The 20,721-nt window shown below is 40.7% G+C and overlaps 3 protein-coding genes across 4 annotated transcripts in view; 2 read left to right on the forward strand and 1 right to left on the reverse strand.

The window, feature by feature from the left end:
• Positions 1 to 7,445, forward strand: part of LOC121857561 (engulfment and cell motility protein 1-like) — an 8,593-nt gene extending 1,148 nt beyond the window's left edge. Inside the window, exons 2-16 of one of the 2 annotated variants that reach the window (XM_042353645.1) lie at positions 233 to 378; positions 721 to 825; positions 1,185 to 1,346; positions 1,711 to 1,851; positions 2,064 to 2,225; positions 2,722 to 2,868; positions 3,099 to 3,263; positions 3,495 to 3,655; positions 3,965 to 4,070; positions 4,326 to 4,471; positions 4,699 to 4,872; positions 5,103 to 5,205; positions 5,514 to 5,692; positions 6,052 to 6,188; positions 6,662 to 7,445. In XM_042353645.1, coding sequence (XP_042209579.1) covers positions 253 to 378; positions 721 to 825; positions 1,185 to 1,346; positions 1,711 to 1,851; positions 2,064 to 2,225; positions 2,722 to 2,868; positions 3,099 to 3,263; positions 3,495 to 3,655; positions 3,965 to 4,070; positions 4,326 to 4,471; positions 4,699 to 4,872; positions 5,103 to 5,205; positions 5,514 to 5,692; positions 6,052 to 6,188; positions 6,662 to 6,825 — 2,178 coding nt within the window. In that variant the 5' untranslated portion in view covers positions 233 to 252 and the 3' untranslated portion in view covers positions 6,826 to 7,445. Of the gene's footprint in view, positions 1 to 232; positions 379 to 720; positions 826 to 1,184; positions 1,347 to 1,710; positions 1,852 to 2,063; positions 2,226 to 2,721; positions 2,869 to 3,098; positions 3,264 to 3,494; positions 3,656 to 3,964; positions 4,071 to 4,325; positions 4,472 to 4,698; positions 4,873 to 5,102; positions 5,206 to 5,513; positions 5,693 to 6,051; positions 6,189 to 6,480; positions 6,534 to 6,661 lie in introns of those variants that run through there. The other variant, XM_042353646.1, reaches the window with a different exon arrangement.
• A 1,802-nt stretch (positions 7,446 to 9,247) lies between these two features.
• On the reverse strand, positions 9,248 to 11,862 carry LOC121857562 (alpha-(1,3)-fucosyltransferase 10-like). The gene has a single exon (XM_042353647.1). The coding sequence runs from the start codon at positions 11,594 to 11,596 to the stop codon at positions 10,205 to 10,207; it is 1,392 nt and encodes a 463-aa protein (XP_042209581.1). The 5' UTR covers positions 11,597 to 11,862; the 3' UTR covers positions 9,248 to 10,204.
• Positions 11,863 to 12,225: 363 nt separating this feature from the next.
• Positions 12,226 to 15,330, forward strand: LOC121857564 (dehydrodolichyl diphosphate synthase complex subunit Nus1-like). The gene is made up of 2 exons (XM_042353648.1): positions 12,226 to 12,330; positions 13,230 to 15,330. The coding sequence occupies exon 2, from the start codon at positions 13,230 to 13,232 to the stop codon at positions 14,004 to 14,006; it is 777 nt and encodes a 258-aa protein (XP_042209582.1). The 5' UTR covers positions 12,226 to 12,330; the 3' UTR covers positions 14,007 to 15,330.
• The last annotated feature ends 5,391 nt before the right edge of the window (positions 15,331 to 20,721 follow it).

Here is a 20,721-nt window from a genome sequence, read left to right on the forward strand (position 1 = left end):
TTAGGTTAGCTTCGGTTGGGTTAGGTTAAGTTAGATTAGAGTATCTTAGTGCATTTAGGTTAGGCTAGGATTAGCGTGTTAGCTCCTCGGACAATAAATAATCATAATAAATAAACTAAATTCTCATCGGATAAAATCAACTAGGGTGTCTAAACTTAAGGTGAAATAAAAAAAAATAGCACGAAACACGAAAAAAAACATCGACAGTTTATTTATGTTCATTACGTTCCAGGGCGTGGGGGGAGGTCGTCGATGATGGCACCTATTAGAGATGCCAATGTGGTGAAGCTTGCGGTGGAGATGAGGACGTCGGAGAATAAGCCAATACCGTACCTCGGAGAGTTTAGCCTCCAACAGCCTCTGGCGGCATTTGTTGTGGTGAGTTGTTTGTGTGTTTTTTGATGTGTGTCTAACCTAATCTAACCTAACCCAACCTACAGTATTTGAAAGATTAATTAACCAGCAATATCAATATTATTTCGACATATTAGAACCCTAAGGAACACAACAAGGAAAGCACGTTCTAGTATCGAAACGTCAATAAATTACTAACATTACTTACCCCTAATCGATAAACTACTTCCATTACTGACCCCTAAACAATAAGCTACTTCCATTACTTACCCCTAAATGATAAGCTACTTCCATTACTGACCCCTAAACGATAAACTACTTCCGTTACTGACCCCTAAACCAGACTGATTCTCCGTTGTCTTTCAGGAGCTGTGTACGCATTGGAAAGTGGAGAACCCCGAGTATTACGCTCTGCAGTACACCGAACCCACTTGCCATTACGTCACGGAGAAGAACAGAGGCCGCATTAAGGTGAGGTGTGGCTTAGTGTGACCCAGTTTGACCTTGTGTGACCCAGTCTGATCTTGTGTGACCCAGTCTGACCTTGTGTGACCCAGTCTGACTTAGTATGTAACTGTGCGGATATTTCTACTTTGAGTTTTACCGATTTGTCCATCATATAAAATTCCGGTTTGATTCCTGTTTTTTAAAAGGATATCCGCATTCTAGAAGGTTTGCAATTCACACCATTATCCACATTTGAAGATATTGTTCCACACCCTCACTGGAATCCACATTAGAATCCATATTTCAAGATACCATTCCACACCCTCACTAGAATCTCCATTTCAAGATACCATTCCCTATCCACACTGTCTATCCGCTCTCAGGACGGCACGGTGCTCCACATGGTGTACTCGGCATCCCGCACCGCCGACGACATCCTGCAGAAGTTGAAGAAGGGTCAACAGGACGATAAACGAGACGCGCTGGAAAGCCTCGTTAAGAGAAGCTCCGATAGTTCCTTTGCTCACGAGTTTATCTCCAAGCAGGTAGGGTCGGGTTGGCTTGGGTTGGGTTAGGTTAGGGTCGGGTTGGCTTGGGTATGGTTAGGGTAGGGTTGGGTTGGCTTGGGTTAGGTTAGGGTCGGGTTGGGTTGGTTTGGGTTAGGTTAGGGTCGGGTTGGGTTAGGTTGGGTTGGTTTGGGTTAGGTTAGGGTTGGGTTAGGTTAGGTTAGGAAGAGGAACAACAGAGTATATCACATAAAAGAATAAACATGAATAAATAATAATGAATAAAAATAAATGAATAAATCAATGAGAAAAACAAATCCTCACCATCTATCATCTTCCATTACACCGAAAAACATCGATAAACAAACACCAAATACCGATAAAACAAACGAACATCTTTCAGGGTATAAGTCTCCTAATATCGTGTATGGAGATGCAGAAGAACGACTCCATACTCCTGCCTAATATCCTGATCTCGTTCCTGGAGTTGATGGATCACGGTATTATGCCCTGGGACGACCTACAGCCCACGTTTATAGAGAAGGTACGTCTGAGGGTGTTGTTGTTATAACCCCGTGTTGGGTTTGGTCTGGGGGGTAAAGCTGTCGGTTGTTGTTTGTTGGCGTTATTACTACTACTACTACTACTACTTATAATAGTAAGAGTAATAATTATTCATTAAAATCATCAGACGAGTTTACACACACACACACACGCATCGATAATCCATAGCTTCTCACCGTCTCGACCCCACAGGTGGCATCGTACATCAACGTACAGGGAACCCTAGACCCCAGGACACTCTCCACTTCCCTCGCCATCTTGGAAAACATCGTCACCAACAGTCAAAACAAGTACGCCACAGTAGAGAAGCAGATCACTATGCCCAAACTCCTCCAGCACATCTCTAACAATAAGGTGCGTCTACGTTTGAGCAGTCTTCGTATTTTTGCTTTAAATTCCTACGTGTCGATTATTGGCATCGCTTAACATCGAGCGTAGGCGTTAATAGCTGTCTGTTCTTGCTTTTAATTCCTACGTGTCGATTATTGGCATCGCTTAACATTGAGCGTAGGTGTTAATAGCTGTCTGTTCTTGCTTTTAATTCCTACGTGTCGATTATTGGCATCGCTTAACATCGAGCGTAGGCGTTAATAGCTGTCTGTTCTTGCTTTTAATTCCTACGTGTCGATTATTGGCATCGCTTAACATTGAGCGTAGGTGTTAATAGCTGTCTGTTCTTGCTTTTAATTCCTACGTGTCGATTATTGGCATCGCTTAACATCGAGCGTAGGCGTTAATAGTTGTCTGCTCTTGCTTTTAATTCCTACGTATCGATTATTGACACGACTACCTACGACCTGGTCATCCTACCAACGCGACCCTAAGCCTCACCTCCGCGTCTACATTACAGAAAGTGGAGATCCAACAGTCGGTCTTGGCCCTAATCAACTCTCTCATCCAGAAGTCGGACGCACAGAAGCGGCGGTACTACTCTACGACCCTGTTCTCGCGGCAGTACCGGACCATCCTGACCAACAACGTACTTATCCACGCAGAGGTGACGTAACTACGGACTTTTATATTGACATTTATTAAAATCCATATAAATTTAGATTAATTTACTGTTTGTATAGATAATGTAGGTATACAGTTCAGCTCTTATATACACTAGACAAAGTAGGTCTACAGTTCACCATATATATAAACAATGCAGGTATACAGACGCAACATTCTCCACGAACTCTTAATCATGATTACTTGACACTAATGCTAAGCGCCTCTCCTCAGGGTGGTAATGTGGGGGCTGACATGGCGCATCAGTTATACGTCCTACAGCAACTCCTCCTCAACCAGTACGAGGAACGCATGAGCACCAGTATGGACGCCAGCGATCAGGACGCCACCGACAAGATCAAGGAACTACGGCGTATTGCCTTCGAGACTGACGGGGAGGTGAGGTCTGGGGTTCGGTGGTTTGTATTTGGTCTGGGGTCGGGAGTTTTTTTCTCTATCTCTCTATCTCTCTCTTTATTTATTTATCTATCTATTATCATTTATATATTTATGAATCTTTATCAATAATTTCACTCCCTTTCCCCTCTCTCTCTCTCTCTCCATTTATGTGTCTATCAATCTTTATCATTTCTCTCTCTCTCACTCTCTCTCTCTCTCTCTCATCATCAGTGCAGTAAAGACGTCACAACTCGTCGACCAGAGTACAAGAAGGAGTACAAGAAGCTCGGATTTCGCAATGACATCAACCCAGCCCAAGACTTCATGGACACACCTCCTGGGATGTTGGCTCTAGATAATATGGTCTTCTTTGCTCGGAACCATTCTGATCAGTGAGTGTTTGACCTGACCCGACGTGACCTAACATATTCTAATCTAACCGAACCATTCTGATCAGTGAGTGTTTAGCCTGACCCGACGTGACCTAACATATTCTAATCTAACCGAACCATTCTGATCAGTGAGTGTTTAGCCTGACCTGACCTGACTTGGGGGCTAATCTTCAGGTGACCACTTAGGAGGGAGGAGGAAGGGAGGGAGCTAATGTTTATACCTCATACTAGAATCGTGATAAACTATCAAACTACCGAACGAGGTAAACCGAGATAATCGTGTTAATATCACCTCTCCGCCTCCGACAGATACGCCAAACTCGTCCTGGAGAACTGCTATCGGGCGGACTCTCACGAATGTCCGTTTGGTCGAGCCAGCATCGAATTAACTAAGCTCCTATGTGAGATCTTGCAGGTACTGTAATCAATTAGACACATTCCCCCCAGCTTGTATTGCCGTAAGATTGACTATCATGATTCTATTTTAACCTAATTTAGCCTAATCTAACCTTGTCTATCCTAACCTAACCTTTCCTAACCCCCCCCTTCCCTCCCCAGTAGTATTAGAGCGGTTAATATCCAAAGATCAAGGAAAATAGAAGGGTATTTATTTTTTTCCGGGACGATATTTACACATCGGCCGTTCACTAATTCTCCCGTCGGGCCGCAGATCGGTGACACCCCTACGGACCAAGGCCAGACATTCCACCCGATGTTCTTCTCACACGATCATTCCTTCGAAGAACTGTTCTCCATCTGTGTTGTTCTTCTCAATAAAACCTGGAAGGAGATGAAAGCTACCACTGAGGATTTCAGGTTCGTCGTTGAGTGTTGACTTCGGGTTGGGTTACTTTGGGGTAGGTTAGGTTAGGGTATGGTTGGGTATTGTAGGTTAGATTAGTATTAAGTTAGGGCAGCATTTATTTAGGTTAGGTTAACATTTAATTAGGTGAGATTAAGTTAGCTTATTTCACCTAAACTTTAACATGAATACAAATTTTACAATCAACTCTCACTCGCTCACTCACTCACTCACCCCACAGCAAAGTCCTCAGCGTAGTTAAGGACCAAATATGGCGCACGATGATCGTCCAACCGTCGACCCTAGAGAACTTCCGCTCCAAGATCAACACCCTGACGTACGCAGAGATCGCGGAGATATGGCAACAGGAGAGGATAAACAACGAAGAACAGGAAATGCAAGCCCCTCCCATTAAGTGAGTATTGTTGTTGACGTGGGTTAGTCTATAGGGGTTTGTTGACAATCTCGACTCATCTGGGTACTGTATAAAATTAATCTGAAGTGTTCGATATTATACCCTAAAGCACCTTGATTATATTGTCTTTATCAGAGAGTTACGGACATAAATCTGGGTATTAAATTATTCTGAGGTGTTCGATATTATACCCTAAAGCTCCTTGATTATCGTGTGTTTGTTTTTTTCAGGGAGTTGCGGACACAGCTGGAGCCGGAGATCCTAGAGTTGATTCAGCAGCACCGCCTGAGGTTCTTGGTTGAGGGAACGCGGTTTAAGTCAGTCCGGGGTGCGGTGAGTGTCTCCTCTCTCTCTCTCTCTCTCTCTCTCTCTCTCTCAAAACCTAACCTAACCCCATAGCAAAGTCCTCAGCATACTCACCCTGGTTTATTTCACAAGGGTGTCTAATATTCACGTGATCTGAGGCAACGTCCCTGATTGGCCAATGATCTCACCTTGTTTACGTCCTCGTTAAGTCGCATATTAATTAACTTACACCGGCGATTAAAGCTAAAATCACCAATAGCCTCGTTCGTGACGTTAGCCATCGCCGGGGCATATGCCTCGTACCGCATCCTTAACCACCCCGTTCAAACTTTCAGAGAACCAAGGACAAGTTCCGTTACTGCCGGCTGTCCCCAAACCACAAGTTCTTCCACTACGACGAGTGCGACGAGAAATCAGAGCCAACGATTGACGAGCTCGGCAAGAAAATCAGCATCGTTGACATCAAGAGCATCGTTACCGGGAAGGAATGCCCACACATGAAGGATAAAGCCGGGTAAGGTACTGGCTTAGGATGTCTGTAGGGCTTTGGGGTACCGGCACTTGACCAACTCACAACTCTGGGGTCTTGAATTCAGTCCCCAAATACCTAAACGGCCAAAAAAGTTGATAATTGATGGAAAATATTGATAGAAATTGATAAAATAAGTTCAAATAAACGTAATTCAATTCTTTAGGTAAATTAGAGTATTTGATCATCAGGTGGAATTAGCTAGGAAAGTTAATCTTAGAGTAGTATTGACATTATTAATAATAGTAGTAGTAGTAGTAGTAAAAAAGTAGTAGTAGTAGTAGTAGTAGTAGTAGTAGTAGTAGTATCTCCACTACTCTACCTTGATCATCTTGCCCCTACAGCAAGAAGAATGCGTACAATCTTGCGTTCTCTCTCATCTTGGAAAGCAACAACGTTAACGAGACCAATAGCGTCGACTTTGTGGCCCCAGACGACTCGGTCTTCAGTTACTGGGTGGACGGCGTCAACGCACTCTTACGTAAGTCGTGGTGCGTCATGCTGGCTTGGGGTTACTTTGTGCGGACGTGATGCTAGAGGGCGTTTTTTAGGGTGTGTTCGTAGTCCATTGTTGATGTGGTGTGGAAGGGGGTATAACAACGCACTCGTGACATCAACGACGCACTCTGGTATCACACTTATTGTCTCTACAGGTCAATGAATCCCCCAAAACATGACAACACACTTTAAAACACACCCACAGATTCCACGGGTGAACGAATGCCCCCAAAACATAACAACGCACCTTAAAAACACACTCACTCTCTCCACAGGTCAACGAATGCCCCCAAAACATAACAACACACCTTAAAAACACACTCACTCTCTCCACAGGTCAACGAATGCCCCCAAAACATAACAACACACCTTAAAAACACACTCACTCTCTCCACAGGTCAACGAATGCCCCCAAAACATAACAACGCACCTTAAAAACACACACTCTCTCCACAGGTCAACGAATGCCCAGTGCAGCCACCTCAAGGGACCTAGAGATGCTGCTTAACATGGAGATCAAATTACGTTTATTGGACGCCGAAGGGGTGACAATACCACAACAACAGCCGGTCGTACCGCCTCCGCCACCCAACTACAACTTCTGCTATCAGTTACCCTAAGCTGCGTCGTCTAGTATGGGGTGCTGTTGGTGATTTGATTTGTTAGTGTCGTGCAATTATGGACGTGGAGATGAGATTGGGTGGTTTTTTTTTGTGTTTTGGAATCGGTAATTAGATTGGTTGAAGGTTCTAGATGACTTGGCTTATTTCACCTGAATGCTAACTTAACCTAACACTAACCTAACACTATCCTAACCTAACCTAACCTAACCAAACCTAACCTAACCTAACCCTCATGTGGCATTTAATGTGTTTAATCATCAGGTAAAATAAGCCGGGGTGTCTAAACTTCACCTGAAATAACATTATAAATATTTTTATTTTTTTCTCGCTCTGGTCAGTATTCTAGGGGTCAAGGATCAAGTGGTCAGAGGTCATGGGGTCAAATGCATGTCGTTATTGGAAACACGAGATGGCCGCTGTTACTCCAATATGTGTTGATGAGTAATTAATTATTTTGACCCTTCTGTCAAGGTCAATTGGGGTCACCTGAAAATTAGACACCCTAGTTTATTTCATCTCTGGGTTAACCACACGAATGCTAACCTAACCTAACCAACCCTAACCTAACACTACTTCCCCCCCCCCATAGGTAGCATAAAGGTAGATTAATTAACAGGTATAGTACAAATAAACTCGACAGGTAAGACTAACGATCAGGTGACCCTAAGGTAACCTGCCTGGCCCAAAGGCTGTGGTGTCGTACATGACATCTTGATCTGCCAATTATTTGTCCGTTTGTTTCTTAGAGTTCGGTTAAGTCCTGTACAGTGAAACCTCGATATAATGGACTTTTGTCTCTATATAGTTCGTTAGATGGAGGTTTTACATATAACGGACCCTCGATATAATGGACCTTCATCGCTATATAGTTCGTTAGATGGAGGTTTCACATCTAACGGACCCTCGATATAATAGACCTTCATCTCTATATAGTTCGTTAGATGGAGGTTTCACATCTAACGGACCCTCGATATAATGGACCTTCATCGCTATATAGTCCATTAAATAGAAGTTTCGCTGCATATCAAAGTTTATTTTCTTCAGACTTGTAAACAAACCATGACAGAACAACAGTATTCTTTATTTTATTACAACATTCTTTTGATATAAATATAAGTCTGTATGTCTCTTTGGCTGGCCGGCTAAATGGGCTCTACCTAACCTAAACCTAACCTAAACCTAACCTAAACCCCAACTACAAACCCCCTAACCTGAACCTAACCTGAACCTAACCTAACCTAACCATACCATTGAAAATAAGGCCTAATTTTAAAGGGTTGTCCTGTTCTAATGGGCCCTGGTAGTTTGAGCCCCAGATCTAATGGTTAGGTTAGGTTACAGATTAGAACAAGGGGTTCATAAACCAGCAAGTCTTATATAGTGTTACATGAAGATTAGACACCCTAGCTAACCTAACCCAACCCAACCTAACCTAACCTAACCCAACCTAACCTAACCTAACCTAACCTAACCTAACCTAACCTAACCTAACCTAACCTAACCTAACCCAACCCAACCTAACCTAACCTAACCTAACCCAGGAAGCATTAGGTGAAATAAACTAGGGTGGCTAATCTTCAGGTGACATTATTGTGGTCTGATAATTGCCATAAAGTCGTAATTTTAATGGTGGTGATTGATGTCATGTTATTGATTGGTGATTGATGTCATGTTATTGATTGGTGATTTAATAAGATAATTTTATTTAGAGTTCTGTTAAAGCAATAGAATTTTACCTCACAATTAGTTAATGACATGAAGGTTAAACCCCCCTATTCACCTGTTAATTAACCTAACTTAACCCTAATTAAAATGAATACTAACCCAACCCCACCTCACCTAACCCAACCTCACCCCAACCCAACCTCACCCCAACCCAACCAAACCCAACCTCACCCCCACCCCAACCCAACCTCACCCCAACCCAGCCCGCCCCACCCAACCTCACCCCAACCCCACCCCACCCAACCTCACCCCAACCCAACCTCACCCCAACCCAACCTCACCCCTACCTGAGAGGTTAGGTTAGGATCTTTAATCATCAGGTGAAACAGACCATAATCAAGGGGGTACTATTCTTCAGCTGCTCTTAACTAGAACAGTAGATTTTAATTCCAATTTATCTGCAATAATAAAGTTACGTAAAGATTTTATTTTATTTTTATTTTTTCAGTATTATTTTTGGTATGTGTGGATAGGTTAGTGGATAGATAGATACATGGTTCATAGGTGGATAGATAGGTTACAGATAGACAGATATTTGATAGATAGTTAGATAGATAGTTGAATAGGTAGATAGATAGACAGACAGACTGACATCTATGATTATAAAGTCAAATGAAACACTAAAATAAACAAACTAATTTTTTTCAATCAATTAACGTCAATTTTTCTTTAAATGTCAATAAAAATAAATTTCTAAAGTGTTAATTTTATTTTAATTATTTACATTAACGGTAAATTTATCTCGTAAAAAAAATAATATTTACGGTTATTTACAGAAGTAGATTTATCACCTGAAGATTACCCACCCTAGTGTTATTTGGGGGGGGTTAGGTTAGGTTAGGTTAGGTTAGGTTAGGGTTAGATTAGGTTAGGTAAGGGTTAGATTAGCTTAACATTAGGATTAGGTTAGGGTGCTTAATCTACAGGTGATATAAACTAAGGTGTATAATTATGCAATATTTAATTCTATACAAAAATATACATTGATGTGTATGGCTAAATAAAGTCTTATTCCAGTTATATATGCACTGTGTTTAAACGTACATGTATCTATACGTACATGAGTTGTGTGTACATGGGTCTAGTGTACATTGGTCTATTATACATACATGGGTTGTATTAAACGTACATGACTAGTATACATACATGGGTTGTATTAAACGTACATTAATCTAGTATACATACATGAGTTGTATTAAACGTACATGAATCTAGTATACATACATGAGTTGTATTAAACGTACATGAATCTAGTATACATACATGAGTTGTATTAAACGTACATGAATCTACATATGTATACATGCCCATAGATTATACATATTTGAGCTTAAATCATTATAATAATTTTTGAACATTATTTGGAAGACTTTATTGTTAATGGATAAATTAATAATTATCTTTAGTGATGTTAAATTATGTTACAATGTGGTTAAGTAGATTTGGATTCAGAAACTACACTTATCTTGTTATTGACTTAAGTACATATGGATTCAAAACTACACTTATCTTGTTATTGACTTGAGTAAATATGGACTTAGAAACTACACTTATTTTGTTATTGACTTAAGTACATATGGACTCAAAAACTAACACTTATGTCATTGTACTCATGAAAATGACCTCAGATTCCATATTTCTGGGTAAAATCTCACAGTTCTTCATGTTCTGGTGGGTATCTGACAAAGAAGCCATCATTTTGCAATTCCTCAATCACTTCTTGGTAGAATTGACTCACTGAAAGCGTCCCAGAAGTTGATATCAATCTATTTAGGACCATAGCTTCAATTCGCCCCTTATGCCACTGTTGCACCCAAAAACTCTTCGGATTTGGGGTACCAGTTAGGGTATTTGAGGGTTCAGGACAGCCATAATGCCCTAAAGATGCCATAAATACCCCTAAATGACCCTTTTCCCTTAATTTTCCATGTTTTGTCAGGATTTGGTCACAAACGTAACACTCATAATGTTCAATAAAGTTACCCCTCTCAAAGTCATTGTTAATACCCCATTTTCTTTGGTTCATGGCTTCTAAAAGATAATTATTTGTGATAATTTGATGTAATTTATGCGTTAGATAACTCTCATATTGTTTATCATCGTCTAGTAATGTGGTAATATATGTGGCTAATTCTCTAGGTGATTGGAAGTCAGATATTGGAATTATTGAACTAGGATTTGGTAACCAGTCTTGGATAGTTGGTGAACCCCAGTAAATAGGTACAGAACCGAGAGTAATTGGCCGCCACAATTTCTCGGTGATATAATCCTCACAAGCTGCGTTTTCTATAGATAAAGTGAATTTATATCTAGCCATTAATGATCTGAATTCCCAATGGTCGAAATTTTCTGCTGGGTCTATGAGATGTGATGGTAAGTCTTTATTGTGTAGACAGGCTCCATATGAGTCTATTTTAATATATTTAGATAATTCCTCAACGTAATTATCTCTCTCTGATGGTGTGTCACAGTTTGATTGAACATAGACAATTGGGGCTAAATTATCTGTGGCCATTAATTGGGTTTTCTGATTAGTTGGGATAAATTCCTTGGTGGTGGTTAATGATTGGATGGATTCAAGATGTTGTAGTGTTAATGGAAAGTTTGATTCTCTACGGAAGGTTGAGGTTAAATTAAATAACTCCAGGACAGGTTGGTGGTCAAATAATGGTTGGTTTTTGGGCGACTCTTCATGTAGCAACGCCCACCATTGACGCGACCGCCGGGGTAAAGGTAAATCCTCTATATTAAAATCACTTCCGTAAAATAACACAGCTTTTGTCTTCTTGTTGTGTATATAACTTCTATCTTCTGTAAAATAACACGATCCTAAGTCACAGTTCCTAGATTGGCCGGAAATTCCCGTAAAAGGAGTCCACCATAAGATAATATTTTGACCCGGTGAGCTCTGTCTCCCTGTGGGTGCGGCATGACCTCGTTGTAATGAACTACCATCATTTCCTTCACTTCCATTGCAATTAATCACTTTTGATGTATCTATAACGATGAAATACACTAATAAAATATGGCGTATTAGTTTCATTTAACGCCAATTATTGTTTAATGGAGATATTGAAGTCAAATAAGGCGGGTTTTTCCTTGTCTTGATTTCTCCAATTGGATGATGTAATTATCTCTCTAATTTCACACCTCAATACCGTAATTAATTCCTCGTAGGTAATTATTCCAACTTTTCCAGCGAGGATAATATCTCAAGAGGTCTTTATCAGCCTTAAATCACTTCCTGAGGCAGAAATAATAAGAGATGAGTTGGCTTATGGCCGTCGTGACGCCTCAGACGTGGACCAATCACGTGCCACCATATGACGACGTTCACAATTACTTAATAGAATAAAATAATAATAAAACCTTTTCTTTATAACATTTATTTAATAGATTTATATCTATTTTTAAATTTTTTGATATATGAGAATAAAATTAAGGTTTTATATATTAGAAAAACAGATTAATTTAAGATTTCGTTCATGTTTCCTATCATTCACAAGTACGTTAATATAAAAGTTAGTAATATTTACTAACATAATCATCTACTTTAAAGAAAAAAATGTAAAATTAAACTTATTTATTGTTTTTAAAAATCTAAATTATATAAAAAAAATTGTAATTATGGAAAATATTAATGTTTTTATTATTTTTCTGTGAGTTGTGAACGTTACTGGTCGTGTTTACATTGTGGTGTTGAAGACTTGGCTGAGATCTCTTCCCTTATGTCTTATTTTACCTTATTTAACACTCCCTCGAGGTCCTCAGCTTAAGGTACCCATCTGTAATTAATATTTTAACCTTATTTGATATATTTATACTGGTTATATACAAGTAAAAGACGTAATAAGGACTAAATAAGGTCGAGTAATGAGGGTGGTAATGGTAGGAGTCTAGGTCACATCCCGGTATTGTGGTTGAAGAGTTTTATTTAATATTTCATTAATTAATCGGGTTTTTATTTAGATTATGATGTATATTTGTAGTTTTTTATCTGGTTTATTATTCCTGTTGGGTTTATGGTTTATGGGTTTAGTCTTATGGGTTAAAACAGCAAAACTTATAGATAATGTGTTATAGTTTGTTACGTCACATTGTATGATTTTTTATTTGATTTTCTTCCCATAATTACCATCATATTGGACCCTAATTATAGTAATTAGTGATAATATTAATGATGTGTTATATCCAATGGGTTTTATTTTATGTCGTAGAGGTAATGATAGTCTCCCATATGGTTAGGTTAGGTTTTCGTTTCGGGATAATTTCAGACTATTTATGTTAGTTTGTTATGTTGATTTATGTTATTTATCACATGAAGAATATACACCCTCAGTTTTACATGATTAACGACCCTAATGCTAATCTAACGTAACCGGCATGAATCTAACCTAACCTGACCCAACGCTAATCTAACCTAATGTAATGCTAATCTATCTTAGTTATAACTTAACCTAACCTCATCACTGTAAATAGTGTTCAGGTGTTTAATTATTAGATAAAATAAGCTGGGGTGGTTAGGTTAGGTTGTTTAGTCATTAGATAAAATAAGCTGGGGTGGTTAGGTTAGGTTGTTTAGTCATTAGATAAAATAAGCTGGGGTGGCTAATCATCAGGTGGTCCTCCATGCCAGGTATTTCCACGTTGTGTTAATACCAGTTTATGTCCGACAGATGGACGTGCTGCTGCCAGTGTTCCAGTTGTTGTATTTTGTGGCCCACTTCTTGGCCAGTCTCGCCCTCTCTGTGATCGACACCTTCTTCCACCTTCACCGCCTTCTGCTGCGGGTGTATTCCTTCTTGGTGCTCGCCCGAGTCCCGCCCGGTCGCCTACAGGCCGATGCCGCCCAGCTGAAGAAGGTGCCGCAGCACTTGGGATTGGTGTGCGTCGGCCAGCAGGCTCACCACGTGGCCCAGCTGTCGACGGTGATATCCTGGGCCATAGGGTACGGGGTCCACTACGTGTCCCTGTACGACGCCCACGGGGTCCTCAAGCGCAAGAGACCGGCGCTCCTCGGGGCTCTACGGGAGAGCGACTCCGACGTCTTATATAACGTCGTGTCGTACGGCCGGGACCGTCACCCCGACAGAGACGTCGTGGCGGGGAAACGAGCGGAGGCTAACGGCACGACGCGGCACCGGGAAATAACGGTCAATCTCCTGAGTCAGGCGGACGGCAGGAGTAACCTAGCGTCCGCCGCCCGCAGGTTGTGCTCCGAGGGATGTAAGATAACGGCGGCGATGATCGAGTCTCGGCTGGTGACTCTGGGGCAGCCCGACCCCGACGTAGTCATCACCATAGGGGAGCCTATCTCCACGCTAGGGTTCCTTCCCTGGCAGGTGCGACTCAGTGAGTTCTTCTCCACTCCTTCCTTGAGTAGATTTGAGTACAACTCCTTCCAGACGATACTCCGGAGATACTCCAAGTGTGAACAGAGATTCGGCAAGTAGACGACCGAACGCCACTTGTAAATAATAGTTCTCGTACTTAAGAAAGACACTCAGGTCACCTTTAGGGATGTTGCCAGAATATCCGCGACCTTCAACGACTCGTAGAGAAAGACTCGTCGTTGTTTATGTGTTCCACGACAAGTCACGGCGGTGCTGGTCGACGCCCCGGCAGTAACAGGTGCGGAGAGACTCGGTAGAGATAATTTTTCTTCCCTGTTTACATTTCAACATTCCAGTGGGGTTTTTTATTTTTTTATTTTCTGTGTTTTGGGTCACTCAGTTTGTGAGGTCAATAGGGTGTCAGTTCTTATGTGACCTAACCTAACCTAACCCCATGCTAACCCAATCATAGCTAATCTAACCTAATTCTAAACTCAATCTTACCTAACATAATGTAACCAAACCCAACCAAACCCAACCAAACTAAGCCTAAACACTGAAGATGGATACAAGTGATCGTCAGCCCCGCGACACCCCAATCCTGCTGGTTACTTTAGGGTACGTCGCTGCGTATCAGAACTGAAGCCCCTTTGACCCACTGCTCTATAAACTGGCCGATCGCAGCTTAATCCAGTGTGGGGTTAGGTTAGGGAGATTGGTTTAATGGTTTAATATTGTTTTATTATTACATTAAATCCTCCCAATAGTGGGTTTATTTCTTACAAGACCTGTTTGCTATTGAGAGGATTCTGTTAATGAGAATGTCCCCTATTGAGAAGTCTGTTAATGAGAGGGTTTTTGTTTTCTGCATTATTATTATTATTATTATTATTATTATTATTATAAGTATTAGTATTATTAGTATTATTATTGTTATTATTATTATTATTATTATTAGTAGTAGTAGTAGTAGTAGTAGTAGTAGTAGTATGTACTGTACAGGGTGTGTCATAAGTCATACACCATTGGGAAATCACATTAGGTTCAATAGCTAAGCGATTCGTCATCTTTAAAATATTCCATCGATTCTATGTAACGGCGGTGACTTAACTACCATTCATGCGTCTTGTGGTGTTGTTGTTTTCCGATGTAATTTCCTGCTTTATTCTGTGTTTTGTTGATCATCTTAGTAGGCAATAGATTCTAGATTTGGTTAGGTTAGGTTTGGTTAGGTTATTCTGTGAATGATTGGGGTGACGTGTTTCTTTGTGGAAGATTAATAATTGGATTCTTTTCTTTCGAGTTAATTTATCTAACGTTTTTGTTGATTAGTTGTGAATTACTTGATCTAAAGACACCTTGTACATGTGTGTGTGTGTGTGTGTGTGAACTATAAGACACCCTGTACATGTGTGTGTGAACTATAAGACACCCTGTACATGTGTGTGTGTGTGTGTGTGTGTGTGTGTGTGTGTGTGTGTGTGAACTATAAGACACCCTGTACATGTGTGTGTGTGTGTGTGTGTGTGTGTGTGTGTGTGTGTGTGTGTGTGTGTGTGTGTGTGAACTATAAGACACCCTGTACATGTGTGTGTGAACTATAAGACACCCTGTACATGTGTGTGTGAACTATAAGACACCCTGTACATGTGTGTGTGAACTATAAGACACCCTGTACATGTATGTGTGTGTGTGTGTGTGTGTGTGTGTGTGTGTGTGTGTGTGTGTGTGTGAACTGCTGAGCACCTGTACATGTGTGTGTGTGTGTGTGTGTGTGTGTGTGTGTGTGTGTGTGTGTGTGTGTGGGAACTACCAGGCACCTGTACATGTGTGTGTGAACTATAAGACACCCTGTGTACATGTGTGTGTGAACTATAAGACACCCTGTACATGTGTGTGTGAACTATAAGACACCCTGTACATGTGTGTGTGAACTATAAGACACCCTGTACATGTGTGTGTGACCTATAAGACACCCTGTACATGTGTGTGTGAACTATGAGACACCTTGTACATGTGTGTGTGAACTATAAGACACCCTGTACATGTGTGTGTGAACTATGATTGTACATGTGTGTGTGAACTATGAGACACCCTGTACATGTGTGTGTGAACTATAGACACCCTGTACATGTGTGTGTGAACTATAAGACACCCTGTACATGTGTGTGAACCAGACACCCTGTAATGTGTGTGTGAACTATACATGACTACCCTGTACATGTGTGTGTGAACTATGTACATGTGTGTGTGAACTATAAGACACCCTGTACATGTGTGTGTGAACTATAAGACACCCTGTACATGTGTGTGTGAACTATAAGACACCCTGTACATGTGTGTGTGAACTATAAGACACCCTGTACATGTGTGTGTGTGTGTGTGTGTGTGTGTGTGTGTGTGTGTGTGTGTGTGTGTGTGAACTATAAGACACCCTGTGTACATGTGTGTGTGTGTGTGTGTGTGTGTGTGTGTGTGTGTGTGTGTGTGAACTATATGACACCCTGTACATGTGTGTGTGAACTATAAGACACCTGCACATGTGTGTGTGAACTATAAGACACCTGTACATGTGTGTGTGTGAACTATGTAAGACACCCTGCATATGTGTGAACTATAAGACACCCTGTACATGTGTGTGTGGAACTATAACACACCCTGTACATGTGTGTGTAGAATTCATAAGACACCCTGTACATGTGTGTGTGGAATCTATACACACCCTGTACATGTGTGTGGAACTATGCACACACCCTGTACATGTGTGTGTGAACTATAACACAACTCTGTACATGTGTGTGTGGAAATCACATGACACCTGCACATGTGTGTGTGTGTGTGTGTGTGTGTGTGTGTGTGTGTGTGTGTGTGTGTGTGTGAACTATAAGACACCCTGTACATGTGTGTGTGTGTGTGTGTGTGTGTGTGTGTGTGTGTGTGTGTGTGTGTGTGTGTGGAACTATAAGACACCCTGTACATGTGTGTGAACTATATACCCTGTACATGTGTGTGTGTGAATGAGCACACACCCCTGTACATGTGTGTGTGAACTATAAGACACCCTGTACATGTGTGTGTGAACTAGGTACATACCCTGTACATGTGTGTGTGTGTGAACTATACACACCTGTACATGTGTGTGAACTATAACACACCCTACATGTGTGTGTGAACTATACATAATTGTACATGTGTGTGTGAACTATAAGACACCCTGTACATGTGTGTGTGAACTATAACACACCCTGTACATGTGTGTGTGAACTATAAGACACCCTGTACATGTGTGTGTGTGAACTATAAGACACCCTGCACATGTGTGTGTGTGTGAACTATAAGACACCCTGTACATGTGTGAACTATAACACACCCCTGCACATGTGTGTGTGTGAACTAAGACACCCTGCATGTGTGTGTGAAACTATAAGACACCCCTGTACATGTGTGTGTGTGAATCTATAACACACCCTGTACATGTGTGTGTGTGTGTGTGTGTGAACTATAAGACACCCCACATGTGAACTATAAGACACCCTGTACATGTGTGTGTATCCATAAGACACCCTGTACATGTGTGTGTGAACTATAAGACACCCTGTACATGTGTGTGTGAACTATAGACACCCCTGTATGTGTGTGTGTGAACTATAAGACACTTGCACATGTGTGTGGAACTATATACACCCTGTACATGTGTGTGTGAACTATAAGACACCCTGTACATGTGTGTGTGAACTATAACACAATTCTGCATGTGTGTGAACTATAAGACACCCTGTACATGTGTGTGTGAACTATAAGACACCCTGTACATGTGTGTGTGAACTATAAGACACCCTGTACATGTGTGTGTGAACTATAAGACACCCTGTACATGTATGTGTGAACTATAAGACACCCTGTACATGTGTGTGTGAACTATAAGACACCCTGTGCCATGTGTTATTGTGAACTATAAGACACCCTGTACGTATTGTTATTGTGAACTATAAGACACCCTGTACATGTGTGTGAACCATAAGACACCCTGTACATGTGTGTGTGAACTATAAGACACCCTGTACATGTGTGTGTGACCTATAAGACACCCTGTACATGTGTGTGTGAACTATGAGACACCTTGTACATGTGTGTGTGAACTATAAGACACCCTGTACATGTGTGTGTGAACTATGAGACACCTTGTACATGTGTGTGTGAACTATGAGACACCCTGTACATGTGTGTGTGAACTATGAGACACCCTGTACATGTGTGTGTGAACTATAAGACACCCTGTACATGTGTGTGTGAACTATAAGACACCCTGTACATGTGTGTGTGAACTATAAGACACCCTGTACATGTGTGTGTGAACTATAACACACCCTGTACATGTGTGTGTGACCTATGAGACACCCTGTACATTTAAATTAAGTCTATTTTCATCATAATCGATAAGAAAATACAAAGGTTAGGCTGTGTTAAGGGTCATAATGCTATTCTACGAGTAAGTTTTTAAAATTTGTGAAGCCGCGGTCAGAATCCCCTCGATGCAGGTATTTCCTTTAGGGTCGTGCAGCTGGGTACAATGGTGGTCCATGACCTGTTTATTATTTTTGATTTTGTGTCGTTGAATTATTTAAAAACTCTATTGTGTTGACCTGATATGAACTAACCTTACCTTACCTTGCCATACCTAACCTGACCTGACCTGACCTCTCCTTGCCATACCTAACCAAACCAAACCTAACCATATATAATCTTACCTTACCAAACCTAACCTGACCTTATCTAACCTGACCTGACCAGATACAGTTCACACACAATAGATATCGGATATCGTCAAGCGTTGGGGGAAGGATTTTTGACCGCAGCCGTACACATGAGACTGTCCCACTTATTTGTACAGTAGGTTGGTAAACATTGTACCATTTTGACCAATGTTACCACTCATTACATTGTAGCATTATCTGTGTATTCTGTGTGTGGGGTAAAAATGTAAAAATATACGTGGAAAGATTCGTAATAAATAGGAATATCATCTTAGACATCAACTTCACACATAGGCAGACATATTTAGCGAGATTTTCAGACATATTTAGTGAGTTATTTCAGACATATTTTGCGAGATTTTCAGACATATTTAGTGAGTTATTTCAGACATATTTAGCGAGATTATTTAATTTGTTAAGCCATCTATTTATTAACAATATAGTTTGTTGGTCTGTTCTTTTCTTAATTTATTACGACCAATCAGATTTAATTTATCATTTTAACAGCCATTAACGTTATTAACCATTTGGAGACTTAGAATTACCATCGTCAGTCAAGATCTTCATTAACGATCGTTCGATAGCGAGGTCCAGGCTAGTTAACACGCCTTACATTGGCCAGCAGGAAGACGAGGGATTTGTTTACGGGGTTTTTATCGACAGTCGAGGAATTTTTTGTTTCTTTGGGGTGTCTTAGTTATGATGTGTTTGTTATTGGGCTCAGTGGCATTCTGGCTTGTGGTGTTGAGATGGTGTGAGAGATAGAGATAGAGAGATAAAGAGATAGGATAAAGAGATAGAGAGAGAGAGAGAGACAGACAGATAAAGAGAGAAAGAAAAATAGGAAATATATTACTAATCTCTCTCTCTCTCTCTCTCTCTCTCTCTCTCTCTCTCTCTCTCCTGGTACACACTTAAAATAAGGCTTCCATTTAATCGGCTGTAAACCATAAAAATCACACGACTATTATTTTAAAAAAAACCAATCCTCGACACTTGTACACTATGAACAAAATGTATATGGAACGGTGTATAAATAATGTATGATGTATGTTCAAATGTTCACCTGAAGTTTGACCACCCCCCTCTCCCCTCCCTCCCTCCCTCCCTCCTCCCTCCTCCTCCCTCCCTCTCTCCTCCTCCCTTCTCCTCCCTCCCTAGCTTATTTCACCTGATTATTTAACACCCTTTTACTCCCTTGTGGGGGTTAGGTTAGGTTAGGATGAAATGTACACTAGAGTGGCTAATCGTCAGGTGATATTATTCTTTCAATGTTTATTTCGTGCTGATGTACACGAATGACGCAGAAGACGAAATTTGTGACGATACGTAGATGGTAGTTCGTGTGGTATCGGAACTTAACGACTAGTAAGGTTGAACGGCGGTTAGTTTACAGTGATAGTTCGATTTAATGAACTGTATAGAGATGAAAGTCCATTATATCGAGGGTCCGTTAGACATAAAACCTCCATCTAATGAACTATAAAGAGATGAAAGTCCATTATATCGAGGGTCCGTTAGACATAAAACCTCCATCTAATGAACTATAAAGAGATGAAAGTCCATTATCACAACACCCTCATCTGCTCAGACAACTTACATACGAGCGTTAGGTTGTACGAGCCTTTGTTATTGTTCCGAGAGAGATAAAGTTACGTTCATCTCTTCTAAAAAAAAATATACCATCGTCGTTCCATGAATTCCGTCGATGTTCATTTGTTTGTCATTGTAGAGGTTGGATTTAAGGATTATTTTTTATTAGCCATCACCTGAAGATTAGCCACTTCAGTTTTAATTCCTCTTGTGATGAAATGCCTTGATGTTAACCTAACCCAACCTGGGCTTAGTTCAAACATAACCTAACCCAACCCAACAAACTGGGGGTGTCTAATCTTCACGTCAGCCATAATTTGTTTAAAAGTACTGAACCTATTGTGTACAGTATTATATTTGAGTGTATGTATATATGTATGTATGTATGTATGTATATGTATGTCTGTATGTATAGATTAAGTAAATGATAATGTTTGCCTGATAAATTGTGTGTTAAATGAGGAGGGAAAAAAAAGTTAAACTTGTAA

This window comes from Homarus americanus, unplaced genomic scaffold (genome assembly GCF_018991925.1).
Source record: "Homarus americanus isolate GMGI-L3 unplaced genomic scaffold, GMGI_Hamer_2.0 scaffold19065, whole genome shotgun sequence".
NCBI classification, from domain to species: Eukaryota; Metazoa; Arthropoda; class Malacostraca; order Decapoda; family Nephropidae; genus Homarus; species Homarus americanus.